The following is a 20335-nucleotide window of genomic DNA, read 5'->3' on the forward strand; positions in this document are numbered from 1 at the left end:
CCACCCCCGACCCGCACCCGTTAGCGTCTTCTTTAAGCGCCGTGTTTCTCCACACAGACTTTTCTTTAGTCTCGCACTCCTTTTTTTCTTCGTTTTTCAAGGAAAAAGTTGTGCATTCAGGCACCGCTTTATGCCTCCTCTCCCCAGACGTCTCTCTGTCTCTCTCTTTGACTCCCCCTCCCCCTCCCCCCCTTCCTGTTTCACTTAATTCTCTTCTTCTTCTGCTTCTATTTCTTCATTTCATCTCCCCCCCCCCCTCCCCACCCCCCCCTCGGTCTCACCCGTCGCCCCGCTTCCACTTTACTCTTTTTGCTTTGAGAAAAAAGGAAAGGAAAAGCGTTTGAACGACCAAAAACAAAAAGAAACGAGATTGTTTTCCTTTTTTTTTTTTTTTTTTCTTCTTTTTTTTTTTTACTTTGTAAGAGAAAATAAAAAATAAAACTTTCATAGATGGTTTTCTACCTCAACACTTCAACAAACGAGGCCTAAAACTTCAAAAAACTACAGCATAGTGTATACAAGGAGCTCTAAGAATGTACACGAGAGTTCAGGGACCCTAGAAAGGGTGTGGGGGAGAGGGAGGGGGAGGGGGAGGGGAGACAGAGAGAGATGGAAAGAAAAGAAGGAACATAAACCAGGACATAAACAAAACAACAACCCAACGGAAGGGATTAAATTACTTTACAATGCAGAGATGAAGAAGGAATGCAACCAAAGGTCTGGATTCAACAAGTTGCAAAAAAAGAAAAATGCTAGTGACTTAAGTGTAGGTTTTACAGAGTGGATAAAAAAATTATAAAACAATAGATAGAAAGAGAGAGAGAGAGAGAGACAGAGAGAGAGTAATAAAAGAGAGACCAATAAAAACAGAACAAAAAACATCTAGAAATCATTTACTGGATATTTATATATATAATCTATTAAGTGTTGATAGCGATAAAAAAAAATCTCACTTTTTTTTAATATTCGCTCACTATTTCGTGTTTTGGTATTTAAGACAGGTCTAAAGAACGCACACGTACACACACGGCCACTCACATGAAGCTGACTCACACACACACTGACACGCACAAGGTACACGCACGCACGCACACACGCACGCACGCACGCACGCACGCACACACGCACGCACGCTCATATACAAACTCGCTGTACTGAAACTGTGCGCAGGCACATTTCAGGTAAAACAGCAGTGCCATAATTATAATCCAAGTCACATACGCTCACGCAAACGGTCAGACACACACTCACACACACTCGCGCACATGCACGCGCACGCACGCGTGCACCCACGCGCACACACACACACACACATACACGCACATACGCACGCACGCACGTTATTAAAATATACAAGTTTCTGAGTGTCACTATCACTGGATTGGTCAGACCTCCTCAGGCATGATGGGCGTGTTCGCGCCAGCGTCACTGCCCCCCCCCCCCGCTGCCCCATCGCCCCGGCTTGCTGATTGGCTGACTGGCTGAGTCCGAGGCCCCTGCTGTTTTCTGTAACGAACACAAACAAACTAGTAATCCTATTGGTGAGTTAGTGTCAGGGGCCAGTCTCTGGTTGGATGACGGAGCTCTGAGGGGGGGGCAGGGTTTCGGTTGGTCATGTGACAGGATGTGGTAGGGTCCGGTATTCTTTTGTCCGTTGTCTGTTTTTTTGTACATTTTTCTTTTTGATACTGTCATTTCAAATGTCAGTCTCAAAGTTCAGAGTTCATGTTCTAGAAAAGAGTTCTCTAACCAGACAGACTCACAACCTTCTCGGTCCCATCATCATGTGGCGTGACCACGCCCCTTCACTTCACGCTCTGGTGTGGGGCTGGGGGAGGGGGGGGGGGACTCAGAGCAACCAGGGGTGGCACAAGAGAGTCTTATGCCTGCCTGGCATAACTACCCCTGCCCCCCCTTTACACACACACACACACACACACACACACACACACACACACACACACACACACTTAGTGGCACAGTCGCGCGAGACTGGAGCGGCGGTTTCAATCAAACGCGGAAAGGTAGTGGCATGGGGGGGTAGCTCACAGGGGGAGGGGGGGGGGGGGGAGGGGGGGGGGGGCAGAGGAACAATACTGTTGGTGCTTGGGGGGGGGGGGGGCTGCGGGTAGTGTATGGAGAGGCGGGGCATGGGGGGGTTGTAACAGGGAGGAGGGAGAGGAGGGGGGTATACTCGGGTGTTCTGGTTGGCATTGGGAGGGTGAGAGGAGGACAGCTGTAGCAGCAGAGCAGGTGGTCCGTCCGTCTTCATACTCTGTAGTCGATGTTGGCGGGGAGCTCTGCGAGGGGAGGGTGGGGGTGAGGAGGAGGAGGAGGAGGAGGAGGGTGAGGCCGTAGTAGCGTTAGTATGAAGTCTTCAGACTTTGTAGTGGATGTTGGTGCTCTGCGGTGGGTTCGGGGGTGAGGAGGGGGCCGTAGCAGCAGAGCGGTGGTCTTCATACTTATAGCAGATGTTGGTTGGAGCTCTGCAGGGGGTGGGTAGGTGGGGGGTGAGGAGGAGGAGGAGGGGGGGACGGGGCCGTAGCATCATCATGACGTCTTCATACTTTGTAGTAGATGTTGGCGGGGCTCTGCGGAGGCATCTCCTGGACGATGTAGACGGGGTGGCCGTAGTCGCCGCTCACCTTCTCGTAGTGCGGGCAGTACGCCGAGTCCGACGTCCGCAGCGGGATGATGATGTCGCTGGGCTCCGAGCCGTTGTTGTTGGAGCTGCCGCCGCCCATGCCCATGCTCATGCCGCCGCCCCCCATGCCCCCCATGCCGCCCATCCCCCCCATGCCGCCCATGCCCATGCCGTGGCCCCGCTTGGGGCTGGTGAGCGAGGACAGCGACAGCGGCGGGTGGTGCGTGTCCGAGTGCTTGGCGTGCCGCCGCCGGTAGCACACGGCGCAGATGACCGCCGTCACCAGCAGCAGGAAGGCGGAGCCTCCGGCGGCGCCTGCGATCAGGGCGATGTTGGACGGCGGCAGGGGGCCGTTCTCGCCGCCCGCCCCCCCGGCTCCTCCTCCGCCGCCGTTGGTGGTGGGCCCGCCTCGGGTGGAGTTACCCGCGCTGCCTGGAGAGACACAGAGAAAACAGGGGGGGGGAATGTTCAAATGTCAACTCAATACAACAATGCATCCTAATATAAATGCACCACGTCTCTGTGTGTAAGTACGTGTGTACGTACGTCTGTAATCCACGTAACTCCAGAACCGTTCACCCCATGGAGTCGGTGGGGCGAGTCGGTCCAATAGCTAGTTATCCAGAACCAACAACTTTCATCGTTCCAAGTAGGCCAGTAAGAATTACTTAACCCATTCTGACCTGAGATCAGATTCATACGAGGTTTCCACTGGACACACACTGGTCTGATGAACCCATTCTGACCTGAGATCAGATTCTAAAAATGTCAGTCGTTCTTCGATTTTTCAAAAATAGCAGACCTACAAGCTCGTATCGCGCCACTCGGTGGCGCGATATGAGCTTGTAGATCTGCTATTTTTCAGTAGCTAAAGCACGACATGATGCTAACACCAAAACGGGTGCCCGGTCAGAATGGGTTAAATAATGAATAGGTGGCAGTGAATGTTAAAACCTATTTTTGTAATGTGAATACTTTTAAAAGCATGCACTTTTGAATATTGAGTATTTTAAAGGTGGAGAATGTATACTATGACTCTCGTACTGGGGTGCTTTCCCAGCGCCGCGTTGGGTTACATCAGTAGCTAGCTGCCGGAGCGCGCTAACGACATCCGCGGCGGCGGCGGCATCGGCGGGCCACTTTCACAACGTGTTTTCCTTTCCCTCGGAATACTGATATCAATCATGGCGGTTATAAAGGGCAACGTGACGCTCTCTGCTTTCACAACTTTTGTTTGCACAGGCTTTTCTAAATACACATAGCGATCGTTATACGGTTCCATAATATACCACAATAACATGAGTAATGGTGCCGGGCCGGGCCGGGCCGGGCCTGGGCCTGGCCGGGCCCCGGCCAGCGAGGGACACACAGGAACTCAGCCCAGTGGAATGCAAGGCAAGTATGCAGCAAATCTCACAGTGGATTATGTGCGGTCTCTTTATTGACGTGACTAAGTGGACAGCGATGCATATAAAAGGGATATGTATGCAGAGTATGTGCATCACAGCTATGCTGTTACTTACGAGGGCCAAATGTCCCCACAATTATAGACGCTGGGGAAATAATAAACATTGTATGAGGGCGATGTTCCTCTTCCTCACCAGAGAAAATGGATGTTGTGTGGTTAACCCTTTCAGACCTGAGGTCGATTCTAAAAACACCTTCTAAATACGTTTTATGAAGAAAAAAAAATCTCTGTCGGGTGGAAACCTCATATGTCCAAAACTGTAGGCCTACACATAGTGGCTAGCACCACTCAAAAACACAAAAAGTTGCCTACTGTAGTAACAACTAAAATGGCACAATTGCTTTCCCGGATTTAAAGGTATGATGGTATAGCTAAGGTGGAGATGGGTAAAGGGGTGTTATGCTTACAATCAGGACAAACATCAACCTATTTAGAGGTTAGGTTTAGGGGTTGGGTTGAGCCAAGGGGGTCAGGCCCGAAAATAGCCAATCTGCTAAACTCACATGTTTTCACTGACGTGCAAGTAAAGTAGAATTCAGACTTTAGGGTTAGGGTTGAAAATGGTCTCAAATTGCCATTTTAAAATGCATGCATGAGTTCGTGCAAGAGTTTGTGAGTGCTGTGTGCGTACATGCCTGCGTGCGCGTGTGCACGGTCTGGCTTGGCCACAGTGTGTGTCAAGGTAACATACAGTATATTTCTTTAACCCAAACAGCCATGTTTACTTTGCATTACAGGCGACCACATGAAGACAACCCAGAGTGCTCAGCTCCTATACCAGAAGACCACACAGCGTGTCTGTCTGTCTGTCTGTCTGTCTGTCTGTCTGTCTGTCTGTCTGTCTGTCTGTCTGTCTGTCTGTCTGTCTGTCTGTGTCTGCCTGCCTGCCTGCCTGACAGGAAGGCAAATAGAGGAATTATTTGTCTTTCATTCCGTGTGTGTGTGTGTGTGTGTGTGTGTGTGTGTGTGTGTGTGTCAGTGTGTGGGACATAATAACTCTGAAACCCACGGTTCTCACCTCAGGGGGTCGGGTCAGAACTCAGCAGGTGCACCAGGGTCTATATACAGTATGTGTGGGTGAATACATTACGGCCATTTCAACCTGTTTTGTGTTGTTTTGTCTTGTAAAGCGTCCTTGGGTTTCTTGAAAGGCGCTATAGAAATCCAAGTTATTATTATTATTAGACTATCTACAAGCTCACAATGCTTGTAGATTTTCAAAATATTGTTTTTGACATTTTACACATTTGAACACTTTGTGCTTTTACTCAAGGAAATTAAGAACTCCGGACGTTTACTAGTACTCTTCTAAATTGCACAATTGACTCAGTCATAATAACTGCCAGGTGCAGCAAGCTCTCAGTTAGCTCATAACACTAGCTTCTGTTGCCATTCGAGTTCCCCTTCTCACTACAAAACCCTCACACAACAGCAGCCGTTCAGACCATGGGGTGTTATGGGCAAGTCAGCAATTGGCATAGAGGCAGCCATATTTTCTTGAGAGGTATACTTCCGCCCCAAATCCCGCAACCTCCGCCCAAATAAATTGATACCAGCGTAGCAGCGTGGTAGAGAAGTAGCACATGTAAGTCCAGGCGCTCTCCAAGCACCTGGCAAAAACGTGAGTACTTTTTCCAGCACTGATCAGCCTTGCTGTTGGAGCGTGTGGATGTGTGTGGCACTGATCAGCCTTGCTGGTGGAGCGTGTGGATGTGTGTGGCAGTGACCAGCCTTGCTGGTGGAGCGTGTGGATGTGTGTGGCAGTGACCAGCCTTGCTGGTGGAGCGTGTGGATGTGTGTGGCACTGATCAGCCTTGCTGGTGGAGCGTGTGGATGTGTGTGGCAGTGTGGTTAGCGGTGGTAATGTGAGGTTGTGCATCACAGCGCCTGTGGATTGCTCTATCATTATTCTTGGCACACATTGTCGACTCCCTGTGCCGCGCCTCCCTGCCTCTCTCTCTCTCTCTCTCTCTCTGTCTGTCCGTCTCCGTCTCTCTCTCTCTCTCTCTGTGTGTGTGTCTCTCTCTCCATTTCATTTACTCCTGCCCTTGGTCTATACGTGCTGCCCTCTACCTCTGGGGCTATTGTGCACATATACACAGACATCTAACCTGGCTCTGCGTATGACACCCCTGTGACACACACACACACACACACACACACACACACACACACACACACACACAGTGTCATGCATCGTATAGCCCTTGCACACCGGCGCACGCACACACACACACACGTATACACTAATGTGTACAGACACACAACCATGCACGTTGATATGGAAACGGGCATGCGCTTGTGCTCACACGCACACACACACACGCACTGCACGTACCACCAAACACCCCCCCCCCCCCCTCCTCCCCCCTGAGCCGGGGAACGGCATCACTAATGCCAGACGTCGATTCCGCTCCCTGCTCGCCCCGGCGCTCTCTTCCTCCCTCCATTAACCCGACATCCCTCGCTCTCCATCTCCATTACCGCCGACGCCTTCACCAGCTCTCTTTATTATCCGCCTCTCACTTCACCCCTTCTCTCCCTCTCTCTCCCTCTCTCTCTCCCTCTCTCCCTCTCTCCCTCTCTCTCTCTCCCTCTCTCCCTCTCTCTCTCCCTCTCTCTCCCTCCCTCTCTCTCCTCTCGTTGTCTCTATTCTGTTGTCGCAGAGTGTGGGTTGCAAAAGTTTTCCGTGTCCGTCCGATCGAGGCACACAAGCAAAAGGGCAAGACGAAATCTCACGGCACAGAAATAAGACCGAAATATATACCTCCATTATTTTCCTTTCTTTTTCTCCCCAATTTAGCCGTTGTGCCAATTAATTCCTGCCCGCAGACATTCCTGTGTGTGTGTGTGTGTGTGTGTGTGTGTGTGTGTGTGTGTGTGTGTGTGTGTGTGTGTGTGTGTGTGTGTGTGTGTGTGTGTGTGTGTGTGTGTGTGTGTGTGTATACGTGTGTTGTTTGCTGTCGAGTCCTACCGGCCAGTCGTAGACACTCAACAAAGCCAGCAAAATAGCCCCCATATGACAGACAGTGGCTGTCAAACCTTTTTAATTTCAAGGAAACCCAATTGGTTCTCCTGCTATGCCACCAGAATGTGGAATGCCCACCAACCAACAGCCATAGAGAAGTATGAGTCCCTACTCTCTTTCAACCAACCAACAGCCATAGAGAAGTATGAGTCCCTACTCTCTACCAACAGCCATAGAGAAGTATGAGTCCCTACTCTCTTTCAAATCCGCTCGAAAAGAGCAGGTGGCTGCAATTCGGGACTGGCCCCAGTAAAACGTCAACCTGCACTTTTTTTTTCTGTTTCCTACTCGTTTATATGATGTTTCTGCATAGTATTGTGTATATTATTTGTCTGTCATGAATGGTTTTTGATGAATTGAGTAGGGAAACAATTAAGCAGAATGGCTTTCTTGGTTTCATCCTCAAGGTTCAAGGTCGTGCTTTATCGTTAATCTTGTGTACAGGTACATAAGAGTAAAACTTATGTACCTTCAGACAATGCAGCAGCAAATATATAATATAACATCAATCGGCAAGCCAAACCGGATAGAATATAGAGTGCAACAAAGAGCAAACAAAGAGTATCACATGTGCATGTTTTCCTTGTAGCAAAGTTATTAGTTAAAGTTAAAGTTATTATTCCTCCTAGCAGACCTTGTATTGTACTAAGCCTGCAAACTACTGTCTAAAGTCCCTCACCACTGGCCGTAACAGCGGTGGTCTTTTATTTTGAAAACCCCCGAAATTCACCCCAAATGAACCCGGAAGCTAAATGGCCTCTAACTAATGTCACTTTACAATCATCAGAAGCGTTAATATTGTAACGGCGAGGTATAGCGATGATTTCTTTCATGAGCCCCTAACATCGACGTTCTGTTCAAACACCTCAATCTGAGCTTCAATTCTCCTTCTTTGGGCTGAATGTTTGTTTTTGCACAAACAAATTTTGCACTAAACAATTTTAAATTTCTATTATTTTATTGTATTTGTTTTGGCGGTGAGTGACTTGTGGCTCAATATGGCTCATCGCACGATTGACAGGAGAGGAACGAGAACCTGTCCCGGGTGTCACTCCCCATCTCTCTGCCCCCCGTTTCATGTCAGCTTACAGTACCTATCAAATAAAGGCAAGAATAAAGCCCCAAACGGCCAGCACGGCCTGGACCGTGGAATGATCCAGGCCTGAACGGCAGAATCCCTCACTCGGGTGGCTCGCCTCTCCGCGTTCTCTCTGCTTTCCAACACCCCTGAATCCATGTCCGCCCCGCCCGCTCCACTCCACACCTCCTCTCGCTCACTTCTATCCCTCCCTCTCTCTTCCCCTCTCCTCCGTTTTTCCCCTCGTTCTCCCTCCATTTCTCTCTGCGGAGCGCGAGAGAAACCAGGCCGCCCAAAACTAATGACAATAATAACTCTTTGAAATGTCGCCTGCGGTCTAGCCCCCCCCCCCCCAACCCCCCACACACCCCCCGCCTCCGCCCCTCGCTCCCCACTCTCAAACCACTTTCTCCGTCTCCCTCTCTTCCCAATCTCTTCCCCGTACATCTGTGTGTGTGTGTGTGTGTGTGTGTGTGTGTGTGTGTGTGTGTGTGTGTGTGTGTGTGTGTGTGTGTGTGTGTGTGTGTGTGTGTGTGTGTGTGTGTGTGCGTGCCTCTCTCCTCCCAGGGCGGCTATTAGCCATCCGTTCCTTGCCTGCAGCACTTAGCTCTGAGGGCCGCGTGGCGTGCAGAGAGGAGGAAAAGGGGGAATCAGCCCAGCGAGGAAGAGAGGAGAGGAAAAAAAAGAGGGAATTAAATTGAGAGATCCACAGATGTCGCCGCCGTGCATTCTCCATCTGTCGCCCCGCTGACGCACCCAGCAGCCTCGTCTCCTCTCCTCCCTCCCTCCCTACCTCCCTCCTTCCTTCCCTCCTTCCCTCCTTCCCTCCGTCCATCCCTTGCCTTTCTGTGCCCCCTGTCTCCTTATCTCTGTCATGATCCATCTCGCCATGATCCGATGATCCGTCTATGATCCATCCATCCATCCATCCATCCATGACATCCATCCATCCATCCATCCATCCATAGATAGACACAGACACAGACACAGACACAGACACAGACACAGACACAGACACAGACACAGACAGACATCATGTTGATCTCTAACTGTCCATCTTTCACTTTGTTTATCTATCTGTGGTATTCTAAAGGTTGTGTCCTATAGTTATAACAGCGTTAACACCGGGTGGGTTATCTACACTACAGTACATGGCCGCATGCACGCACACACGCACGCACGCACGCACGCACATACGCACACATGCACACATGCACACACACACACCTGGGTTCCTGTTGGTGGCGCGTCCCGCGGTCTGCTCAGGTTTGCTCTTCGGGGGCAGTCCATATTGGCCTGAAAGAGGTACAGATCAGTTTGAGTGGTGACTCACGGGGACACACAAAGAAACCCACATATGTGGCAGCCAAGTCTATGGACTTACTAATGTTTGTTTAGAACACTTTAAACAAACATATAGTACCATGTTTGTATGAAGAAGTGAGGCGCCCCTCACTTCGCAGGAGTGTGATTTTTAACCGCTGTACTGTCTTTGGCGATGTACTGTACTGTACTGTACTGTACTGTACTGGACGTCTTATCTGATTGAATCTTTTAAGGTGAAGACCAGGTATACTTAATGACCTCGTGGGTGTGGCCACAAAAAACAATTTTAACACTGTCCGTACACTTTTTAGAAATAAATCTTCCTCCTAGTATAATCATAATACCTGATGTTTTAGAGGGGGGGGGGGGGGAAACACGGCACTCCATCGTTAAATCCAATCCAGGCTCCCAGTAGGGCATTAAGCATCTAGTCAACTAGTTTAAAAGTCGACTAGTTAATCCACTAGTCGACCTTCCTGGTACTAGTTGACTAGTTGATACGGTTTTTTTCCCCGATTTTGTAGGCCTCAAGATCAGGTAGATTATAGTTATAGTCACCAATGTGCACAGTTTTTAAATGTATAATTATGTATTTCCAAAAAAAACAAGTGGTCAAACAACTAGTCGACTAGTAAACTATAGGCAACTAGTCAACTAGTAAAAATGACTATAGAAGTGAATGCCCTATAGCTCCCACAGACCCTGTTCAGTTCACCAGCATTCCAATCCCCCCCCTGACACGTTGCTTTGGCTTCATCTCATTGTTTCCGTTTGATATGTTGTTGTCTGATGCTGCTTTTGTTGTTTTTGTTTTTGTGCGTTTCATTACAGACTGTCTAGCGTGCCTCCCGTTTCAACGTTGTTTCATATTTCACTGTTCTGTTGTGCTGTTTATCTTGTGCTGCACATGTACATCCCTCTGGAACACACCGCATGCACGTTGTCTTTTTAAATGACTGCATGTGCTCTATAAATAAGCTCGATTTGATTCGATTTGATGTGCCGTGTATAAATTAAGCATAAGGGACCTATGGGCACATACTGGAAGACTCTCACGCCTATAATGACATGAGTACGCTTAATGAGGTTAACTGAGTGTTACGTGAACACTATGCATGGTACTGTGTGTACTGTGTGTTCCCACATCTGATCTGATCTGAAGCACAGCCCTGAACACTATGCATGGTACTGTGTGTACTGTGTGTTCCCACATCTGATCTGATCTGAAGCACAGCCCTGAACACTATGCATGGTACTGTGTGTACTGTGTGTTCCCACATCTGATCTGATCTGAAGCACAGCCCTGAACACTATGCATGGTACTGTGTGTACTGTGTGTTCCCACATCTGATCTGATCTGAAGCACAGCCCTGACCACTATGGCCCTCATTTATCAATTGAGTGTAAAATCTGCCCCAAATTCGAGTGCAGGTTTCGTATAGTACACCGACGTCGCCACGGCATTTATAAAGTGATCGCAAACATCTGATCCTTCCTTAATTTCGTTCTGACGTTAATAAATGTGACGGCTGAAATCTATCTGGCACGCCCTATGAAATCAAGCCTCGCCCTCGTTTTTGCGACATGAACAACTGCAGTACGACCTTGGAAACCATAGTCACCCCCCCCCCGCACCTCTCTCATACACACACACAGACGCACGCACGCACACGCAACTTGCAAGCCCAACGGCAACTGGTGTGTTGTATCTTAAATAAATAAAGAACGAACACCTGCATGAATGAAACAACAGCATGTAGGCCTACCCTACATGGTTTCCCTCTCGCCTCGCTTGTCTGGCTGTAATGTCCACGCACGCACGCACGCACGCACGCACGCACCTCAAGGCTACATGACACATCGCAGCGCCATGAATGGAATACATTTGTAGGCTAGGCCTGTATTAATTTCACCCATTCGTGCGCATGCAGTGCACGGCGAAGGCGATCAGTGAGACTGCGCACTGCTGTGATAAGTGCTGTGGGTGAGTGATGCCTGCATGAGAGATAGCATGTCGTCAAGGCAGTCATATAGTCAACGTTTATGGAGTGATTTGATCATTGATGAACGAATCATAAACATATGGATGAAGGCTTGCGATCCCGTCCTCGCTTTTATCTGAATGTACTGTCAAAGCACTTATTTAAATGGTGAATGATTAAGCGCCCTATAGCCTACAATAGCAAATAGGCAAGCTGTATGCTTGTCATTGTCACTTGGAAATAAAGGCGTGCAGTCCATTTATGCCTGAATATATGTAATTGCTTGTAAAGTTGGACATCTCTCTTTTTATTTTATATTTTTTACATGTACAGTTTTATATTAACATTTTAGGAGTGAATACATATGTTTAGATGCCTGTGACAGCATGTCAGCAGGTCAGACAACGCTGCTCCGCTTGTGTACGACAGAAAAACAGGACAAAGCCTATACGACAGCTCCCGACGCGATTTTTGTCCTGGCTCACGTTAAAGTTCAAGGTTTTGCGGAAATGGTAAATGCCGTGCACCCATTTTTTGCCGTCTGCTGAGTTGATACATGAGGGCCTACAGTATGCGTACTGTGTGTACCCACATCTGATCTGAAGCACAGCACTGAACACTACCATTCCTACTATAGCACATACTGTAACACAAAGAGAGAGAGAGAGAGAGAGAGAGAGAGAGAGAGAGAGAGAGACAGAGAGACAGAGAGAGAGAGAGAGAGAGAGATGATCTTTAATAGAGGCTCTATTCTCCTTCCACTGCCATTACAGGGAAGCACATATTGATTGAACTGGACGCCCTGCGTGTGTGTGTGTGTGTGTGTGTGTGTGTGTGTGTGTGTGTGTGTGTGTGTGTGTGTGTGTGTGTGTGTGTGTGTGTGTGCGTGCGTGTGTGTGTGTGCGTGTGTGCGTCTCAATGTGCCTGAATGGGGAACTAAAGAGGGGCTGTTGGTTTGATGGCTTCACACAGGCCCATAACGCCTTGTCATCTGACATCACTCAATCTGACCATCTGTCCAACGAGCCCTCTGATGGCCATGGCATTACAGTTAGTTTAGGTATCTCGCACGCACGCACACACATACATGCACACGCACGCACGCACACACACGCATGTATAGATACACACATACGTATGTGCACACACGTGTACAGGAGGTACACACAGGCACAACCGTCATCATAAACCGTTTACGGCATTCTGACATGTACACTGGCTGTGTGTGCGCGCTGTGTGTGTGTGTGTGTGTGTGTGTGTGTGTGTGTGTGTGTGTGTGTGTGCGTCTAGCATCCTACACTAACTGACATTTAGAAAGAGAGAGAGAGAGACAGAGAGAGAGAGAGAGGGCTATTGGCTCCCTGATGACAGCCAGCCAATCAAAACGTTAGGGAGTGGTTGCGGTCTGGATCAATAGGAAGCACTGTGTGGTCAGCGGGAGCCGTCGACAGCGCAGTCACACAGACAGACAGACAGACGTGCGCGTCAGCGTGTGCATGTGTGTGTGTTTGTGCGCGTGTGTGCGTGTGTGTGTGTGTGTGCGTGCGTAGCGGTGGAGTTCCATATCTCATCACAGATCTCCATGAGGAGCCGCGCGGCGCTTATTTAGACGACAAACAAAGCAAGACGTGACCTTTCAGCCACACAGGAGATAAGACCACAACACACACACTGAGAGAGAGAGAGAGACCACAACACACACTGAGAGAGAGAGAGAGAGAGAGACCACAACACACACTGAGAGAGAGAGAGAGAGAGAGAGAGAGAGAGAGAGAGAGAGCGAGAGAGAAATAAATAGAGATAATGAGTGACAGAGTATAAGAGGAAAATGCGAGAGAGGAAAGCGAGGATGAGAAATGAAAGTATAAGGAAGAGAGGCAGTGAGAGAGGGAGGGAGGGGGGAGGGAGGGAGGGGGGGGGGGGGGGGAGGGGAGAAAGAGTCAACAGGAGGTGATGAGGGGAATTTGACAACAGAAGTCAGCCAGAATGCCACATGAATGAAAACAGGCCTCGAAAGAACATGACAAGAAAAAGCAAATGACTGGAAATGAATGAGGGAGGGGGGGGGGGGGGGGGAAGGCAATTTAGTTTTAGTCAGTCTTTTGAGTAGTTTGAAGTATAATTTAGTCATATTTAATTCATCTGAAATGTTTTTGTGTTTTAGTTTCATTTAGTTCTAGTCGACTAATTGTCATGTATATAGTCAACAGGTGATTTTGACTGAAAGGTATTTTTGGCAGGTCTTGATGATATTTTGCACATTCTGAAAATACAGACGGACGGACAAAAGGAATGATAGAGGGAGTAAAGAAAGGAAGACAAAGGGCAGAGAGATGGGCCGAAACGAACCGGCTGGGGGGATAAATGGAGGACGGGACCGGGGGTTTACGACAGAGAGGAGAATAGAGAGGAGCAGCATGTGTGACGGACATGAGGGGAGGCACAGGAGGAGGCGGGGGGGGGGGTGGAGGGAGAGAGAGAGGGGGAGAGAGGGGGGGAGAGAGGGAGAGAGAGAGGGGGAGAGAGAGGGGGGGTGGAGAGAGAGAGGGGGAGAGAGAGGGGGGTGGAGGGAGGGGGGGGGGAGAGAGAGAGGGAGAGAGAGAGAGAGAGAGAGAGAGGGGGGGGGGGGGGGAGAGAGGGAGAGGGAGAGGGGGGGTGGAGGGAGAGAGAGAGAGAGAATAGAACGGAGGTGGAAATTCTCTAGCTGACTAGACTGATGTTGCCCTGATAGCATCCACAACTCCATTCAATACAACACGATAACAGCACTGTGTGTGTGTGTGTGTATGTGTGTGTGTGTGTGTGTGTGTGTGTGTGTGTGTGTGTGTGTGTGTGTGTGTGTGTGTGTGTGTGTGTGTGTGTGTGTGCAAGTGCATGTGTGCAAGCATGTGTTAGTGGGTGTCTGAGCGGCCTTGAGTTGTTTGTGAGTTTGTTTCCCTGCGTGCATGTGTGTTCACTGTGTGTGTGTGTGTGTGCCTACGTGTGTATGTGCCTACGTGTGTGTGTGTGTGTGTGTGTGTGTGTGTGTGTGTGTGTGTGTGTGTGTGTGTGTGTGTGTGTGTGTGTGCGGGTCGTGTGAAGGACAGGTGCTATTATGTGTTGGTAATGTGCAGGTCAGGTAAATTGCTTGAACGGCCCTTTTTTCCGCTGCTTTCTTATAAAGCGCTGCATGCACGGGGGCGGGTCATTACCGGGGAGCGCTTTTTTTCCCCCTCCCTAACAAATTACAAGTGTTGCGCGTGTACGAGTCATTAAAAAGCGCTTACGGTGTACTTCAAGGTGGAAAATACAGTCATTTTGTTGTTATCAGCCATTTGCTGCCATGCAGGCTTTGTACTGTACAGTACGTGCAGACTGACTTCATATGCTCGGCTGCGCATATCGTCGGTGTCGCATACTGGAAATGTCAGATCTACAAGCCCACGCCGCACCGCACTGCGACACGTTGTGAGCTTGTATATAGTCTCGATATTGTTGCCACGCGCACTGCAAAGTATATTAGGCCCTTTTAACCCATTTAGGCCTGACGTCGAAATAAAAAAAATGTCTTCTAAATCATGACAGTTTTCTGAAATACCTATACGTACGTATGTTTCTATATCAGTGGTGCTCAATATTTCATGTCAAGGACCCCAACAATTATATGTAATTGGCCGCCGACCCCCATCTGAAAATATGTTTTTCCAGGGCCACATTTTTTCAAGATTGTTCAAAAATAGCAGATCTACAAGCTCGTAGCGCGGCACCGAGTGCCGCGCTACGAGCTTGTAGATCTGCTATTTTTCAATAGCTAGAGTATAACATAGGGCTTAAAACACCAAAAGGGGTTCCCGTCCAGGATGTATTAATGGCGTGTGTGACTCTGTGTGCGGGCTGACGCACTCGCATGGGTCTCGTGTTTAAGCCAACTTGCATACCGTACGTGTGCATGAATGTGTACTACAGTGTATCCACCATTGCGTTATTATATAAACTAACGGGTGAACTGCCCCTAGCTGCCCCCAGCTATTCATTTCAATGAAAGTTGCTCACTGGCAGGCGAAGAATAGTTCTTATAACGTCAGCCTTCAGTCAGTATGGGAGCAATGTGAGTTAGTATTGTGTCAGAGGGAGCAGTTTGAGTTAGTATTGTGTCAATGGGAGCAGTTTGAGTTAGTATTGTGTCAGTGGGTGCAGTTTGAGTTAGTATTGTGTCAGTGGGAGCAATGTGAGTTAGTATTGTGTCAGAGGGTGCTTCAGCCCTCAGGAGTCGACGCGCCTGCAGCTCACTGGCCTTTGAAGCACCCGGAAGGACGCTCTACTTCTGAATTCGTCTTGGTTTGGGCACTATAACAGTTGCTAAGTCGCCTGAACAATAATTAATGAACAAGCGTTCTGCGTTAAAACCATCCACAGGGGACTCCATGCATGGCCGTATAGCCATTAACCCATTCTGAACGGGAACCCCTTTCGGTGTTAGCATCATGTTATGCTTTAGCTATTGAAAAATAGCAGATCTACAAGCTCATAGCGCGCCACCGAGTGGCGCGCTATGAGCTTGTAGGTCTGCTATTTTTGAAAAATCGAAGAACGACTGACATTTTTAGAATCTGATCTCGGGTCAGAATGGGTTAATCAAGACCAGTGTGTGTCCAGTGGAAACCTCGTATGAATCTGATCTCAGGTCAGAATGGGTTAAGGGACATGTTAGGCTGGTGGGGTCAGACAGGGATACTCTGTTACACTCACCCTCCATTCCCAAGACCAGCTAGACCAAACGTAATCACCTTAATGGATTCAAACGCAAAAAAAAAAAACGTCTCCCGCATGGGAAATCAAACCTCTACACCGCGCTCCCAATTTACGGGAGTCCCTCTTGGCCACGGGAGACGCTATTAGCCCTGTGGTCCGCAGGCCGGGCCGGGCTTAAAGTAACCATGAAGTACTGTACAATTTAGAGGTATATATACTGTACTGTATGTACTTGAGTAATTCCAACTTCCAACTGTTTCACTTCTACTCCACTAAATCGGCTATTTTCCCTATAGTGGGTCCAGGGGGGAGGATATCAAATTTCGCTAAAACGTTTCGGAAAATCGGAACAACTGGTGTAGAGAGAGAGAGAGAGAGAGAGAGAGAGACTGAGGAAGAGAGAGAGAGAGAGAGACTGAGGAAGAGAGAGAGAGAGAGAGAGAGACTGAGGAAGAGAGAGGACTTACTCTGTCCCACTTTTAGGACCACCTTCATGCCTTGTGTGGCACACACTCCTCCCCTCATACTCTCCAGGCCCTGGCGCGTCCCGTCTGATGTAGCTGCAGGGAGAGAGACAGAGAGAGAGAGAGAGAGAGAGGACACAGAAAATGGATCAATTATGGATACTAGGGCAGTGGCTCCCAGATGGTGGACACAGAGAGAGGCACATGGTGTCGGGAGAGATAAGTCCAGGTGTGCCTTTGGGATTTTTTGGTGACTGCCACACATTATAATTGCAATAAAACATTTTCAGTACTTTGTACTGTGCGTGTGTGTGTGTGTGTGTGTGTGTGTGTGTGTGTGTGTGTGTGTGTGTGTGTGTGTGTGTGTGTGTGCGCACGTGTTTCCCCAAAGCAGAGAACATTTTCTTTCCAAAAGACTTATTTTGACCACTTGCAAGCTGGCCGCCCTATTTTGGGGATGTCATTATAGACCCCGCGGAGGGTCCATTTGGGTCGATTGTTACACTACGCACACACACACACACGAACACGTACACACACACGCACACACGCACACGTACACAGACACACACGCACACGCACACGTACACACACACACGCACACGCACACCGGAAACTCACATGTGAAAGTCAGAAGTCACTCTCTCTCTCTCTCTCTTTCTCGTACGTAACGTAACAACAATGGTGGCCATTCATAGTGGTCTGCCATTCTGACGCGGCAGTGACGCAGGCGATACAAAAATAATAATAATTATGTATATAATTATATATATATAATATATATATTCCACCAGAAGCACCCTTTAAATAAAAAAATAAAAAATTTAGCAAGCCCACTGGTATCCATCAACACCCCTGCTGTGGTCGCGTTGGACCCGGCCCGCTGCTAATAAAGGCCCCCATTAGCGTTTGGACTGGGCCAAAATATCTGGATGAAGGAAGGGGGGGCGGGGGGGTGACCCCCAGATTGGCCCGACGGAGAGCGGTATACAGCAGCAGATCCAATCAACGCCTCATATTATGGAAAATAATTAAAATAAAAGTGCCCCAGAGACTATGGCACTATAGTACATACGTTAGTACGTATAGAGAAAGTGAATGCAGGCTTGCGGTGAATGAGTGCAGTGTTAAAACCCTGCATGGTGTAAGTGCTGTGACGTGGACCTCTGTCGCCTCGTGTTACTGCTTTTCGCTTGCGTTCCAATTAGTTGAATTATAGAGAGGGGGGGGGGGGTTTCACCGTCGCACGAAAGGCTTCCATCAAACCACCAGAGAGCCGGGCTCGGTACCTTCTTCACATATGTGCGTGCGTGCGTGCGTGCGTGCGTGCGTGCGTGCGTGTGGGAGAGGGGCAGTGCGGACCACGTGAGCATGAAATCCAGTTATAATATCACACCTCTGCCTACATGAGGCACGTCAGCACATGCATTATAGATCACAGACGCAGAGGTCACACACCGGACAGACGCAGAGAGGTGCGACGCCACGGAGAATGGATGAGAAGTGACAGCAGAGAGAGAGAGAGAGAGAGAGAGAGAGAAATACATAGAGAAAGACAGACAGACGCCAGCATCCTCACTTCCCACATTCACACACCAATGGTGGCGATCTCACACCGACCGACTCACTGGAGGCAATGTAGGGTTCAGTGTCTTGCCCGCAAGACACTTCGACATGTGGACATGTGGGAGGTGCCGGGATTCGAACCGCCGACCCGGGGATCATTGGACGACCTGCTCTATACCTCCTGAGCCACAGCCGCCCTATGATTAGCAGAGTTGTACGTATTTAGGCCACTTATTTAAAGACCTCCATGTAAGTTATGCGAAGTCCACAAGACGGTCACATATCTCGGCAGGTCACCAGTTTCACCGCAACGCGTCTGGAGTGACTGGGTGTGAGTGAGCGAGTGGCCGAGATTTTGGGGGTATTGGAATTTGGACTAAGACACAACGCCACTGTTGTTGGGGCGAAAACTGATACTTTTCAGGAAATGGAATAAAAAAAAAGAACCGGCGTTCCATTGGATCCAATGTAGTAATTAGTTATACCGGTAGTCACTACTAGCTCTTATTAATTCACACTTTTCATTGGTTAGATATTTATAGAGACCTACAGATGAGCTCAACCACTTTCACTTCAAAACATTTAAAAAAAAATAGCAAAGACACAATAATGTAGATCTGCTATTTGTGCTACTTCTGCGACAAAAAGTTAAAATATGGAGGTATACAATGACTGTCTGACGGCAACAATGTATAAAATGACTATATGCTTTGGGTAGAATCATTTTTATGTTCGTATTTAATCTTTTTTTATTCTTTCAGTTTTGCTTAAATAACTTAACCCATTCTGACCGGGAACCCATTTTGGTGTCAACATCATGTTATGCTTTAGCTATTGAAAAATAGCAGATCTACAAGCTCATAGCGCGCCACCGAGTGGCGCGCTACGAGCTTGTAGGTCTGCTATTTTTGAAAAATCGAAGAACGACTGACATTTTTTAGAATCTGATCTCAGGTCAGAATGGGTTAATCAGACCAGTGTGTGTCCAGTGGAAACCTCGTATGAATCTGATCTCAGGTCAGAATGGGTTAAATAACTTAATAAATGTCCTATTTCACGAGACAGGACATGTCTCGGAGAGACTATACTATACTTTTGAAAAACCCTGAGAAGTGACAGGTTCTCACGGTATGTAGAAGAACACGTAGCAGTGGTGACAGTCAGTACACAATGATTCTAGCACTAATCCTTTGTAAGGCAACGGTTTTGTTTTCACCCGCGCGTTTATACACGCGAACTGTATCTGCACTCATCGCTTCAATTCATCTTCACAGGAAAACATTGCTCTTTAGAAATGCTTTAAGCAGATTTCACGCAGACTTATCACTGTACAAAATATCCCTGGTATCCACCTCTTCATCCCTGTCGGTCCACATCTATTCTGTCCCTCGTATAACACTATAGTAGCCTTGAATCCTTTATGGGAAAAGAAATCATGTTCTTTTTTCTTTTTTTCTCTCCCAAGGTTGTAAATTAGCATGTCTGTAGCTAAGCAGAGAGAGAGAGAGAGAGAGAGAGAGAGAGATCCATTTCAATGGAAGTTGCTCACTGGCGTCTGAAGCACCAGAAGAACGCTCTACTTCTGCATTTTTCTGGATTTTGGCACCAACATGTGGAAGTTCTGACCCGCCTAAACAGAACAGAACCTGAACACCAACATGTGGAAGTTCTGACCCGCCTAAACGTGCCTGAATCCATTCATGGACGACAACCACTCATTTAGACCTGAGCTCATTTCTACAAAACCTATGTTTTTATATGTGTCAGTGGTGTTGAAACTATTAAAACCTATGTTTCTATATGTGTCAGTGCAGGTGTTCAAACTATTTCAGGACCCCAAAAATTATATGTATTTGGCCTCCCGACCCCTATCTAAAAATATGCTGTTCCAGGGACCCCCCCCCCAAGAAGCAAAGATGTGAGTTAAAAACGTTCGCTCTGAAAGAATATATATTCCAAAATTTGCGACACATTTTCAAGATTTTTCAAGAATAGCAGATCTACAAGCTCGTAGCAATGGCACTCGGTGCCGCGCTATGAGCTCTTTT

At 48.2% G+C, this 20335-nt stretch overlaps 1 protein-coding gene across 1 annotated transcript in view; it reads right to left on the reverse strand.

Annotated features, from left to right (window-relative positions):
• Window positions 1-275: 275 nt before the first annotated feature.
• efnb3b (ephrin-B3b) overlaps window positions 276-20335 on the reverse strand; it is a 117303-nt gene continuing 97243 nt past the window's right edge. Inside the window, 3 exon segments of the mRNA XM_080792976.1 lie at window positions 276-3076; window positions 9446-9514; window positions 16725-16817. Of these exon segments, the coding sequence (XP_080649102.1) occupies window positions 2562-3076; window positions 9446-9514; window positions 16725-16817 (677 nt within the window). The 3' untranslated portion in view covers window positions 276-2561.

Source organism: Protomyctophum bolini (genome assembly GCF_963924005.1).
Source record: "Protomyctophum bolini genome assembly, chromosome: 20".
NCBI lineage: Eukaryota > Metazoa > Chordata > Actinopteri > Myctophiformes > Myctophidae > Protomyctophum > Protomyctophum bolini.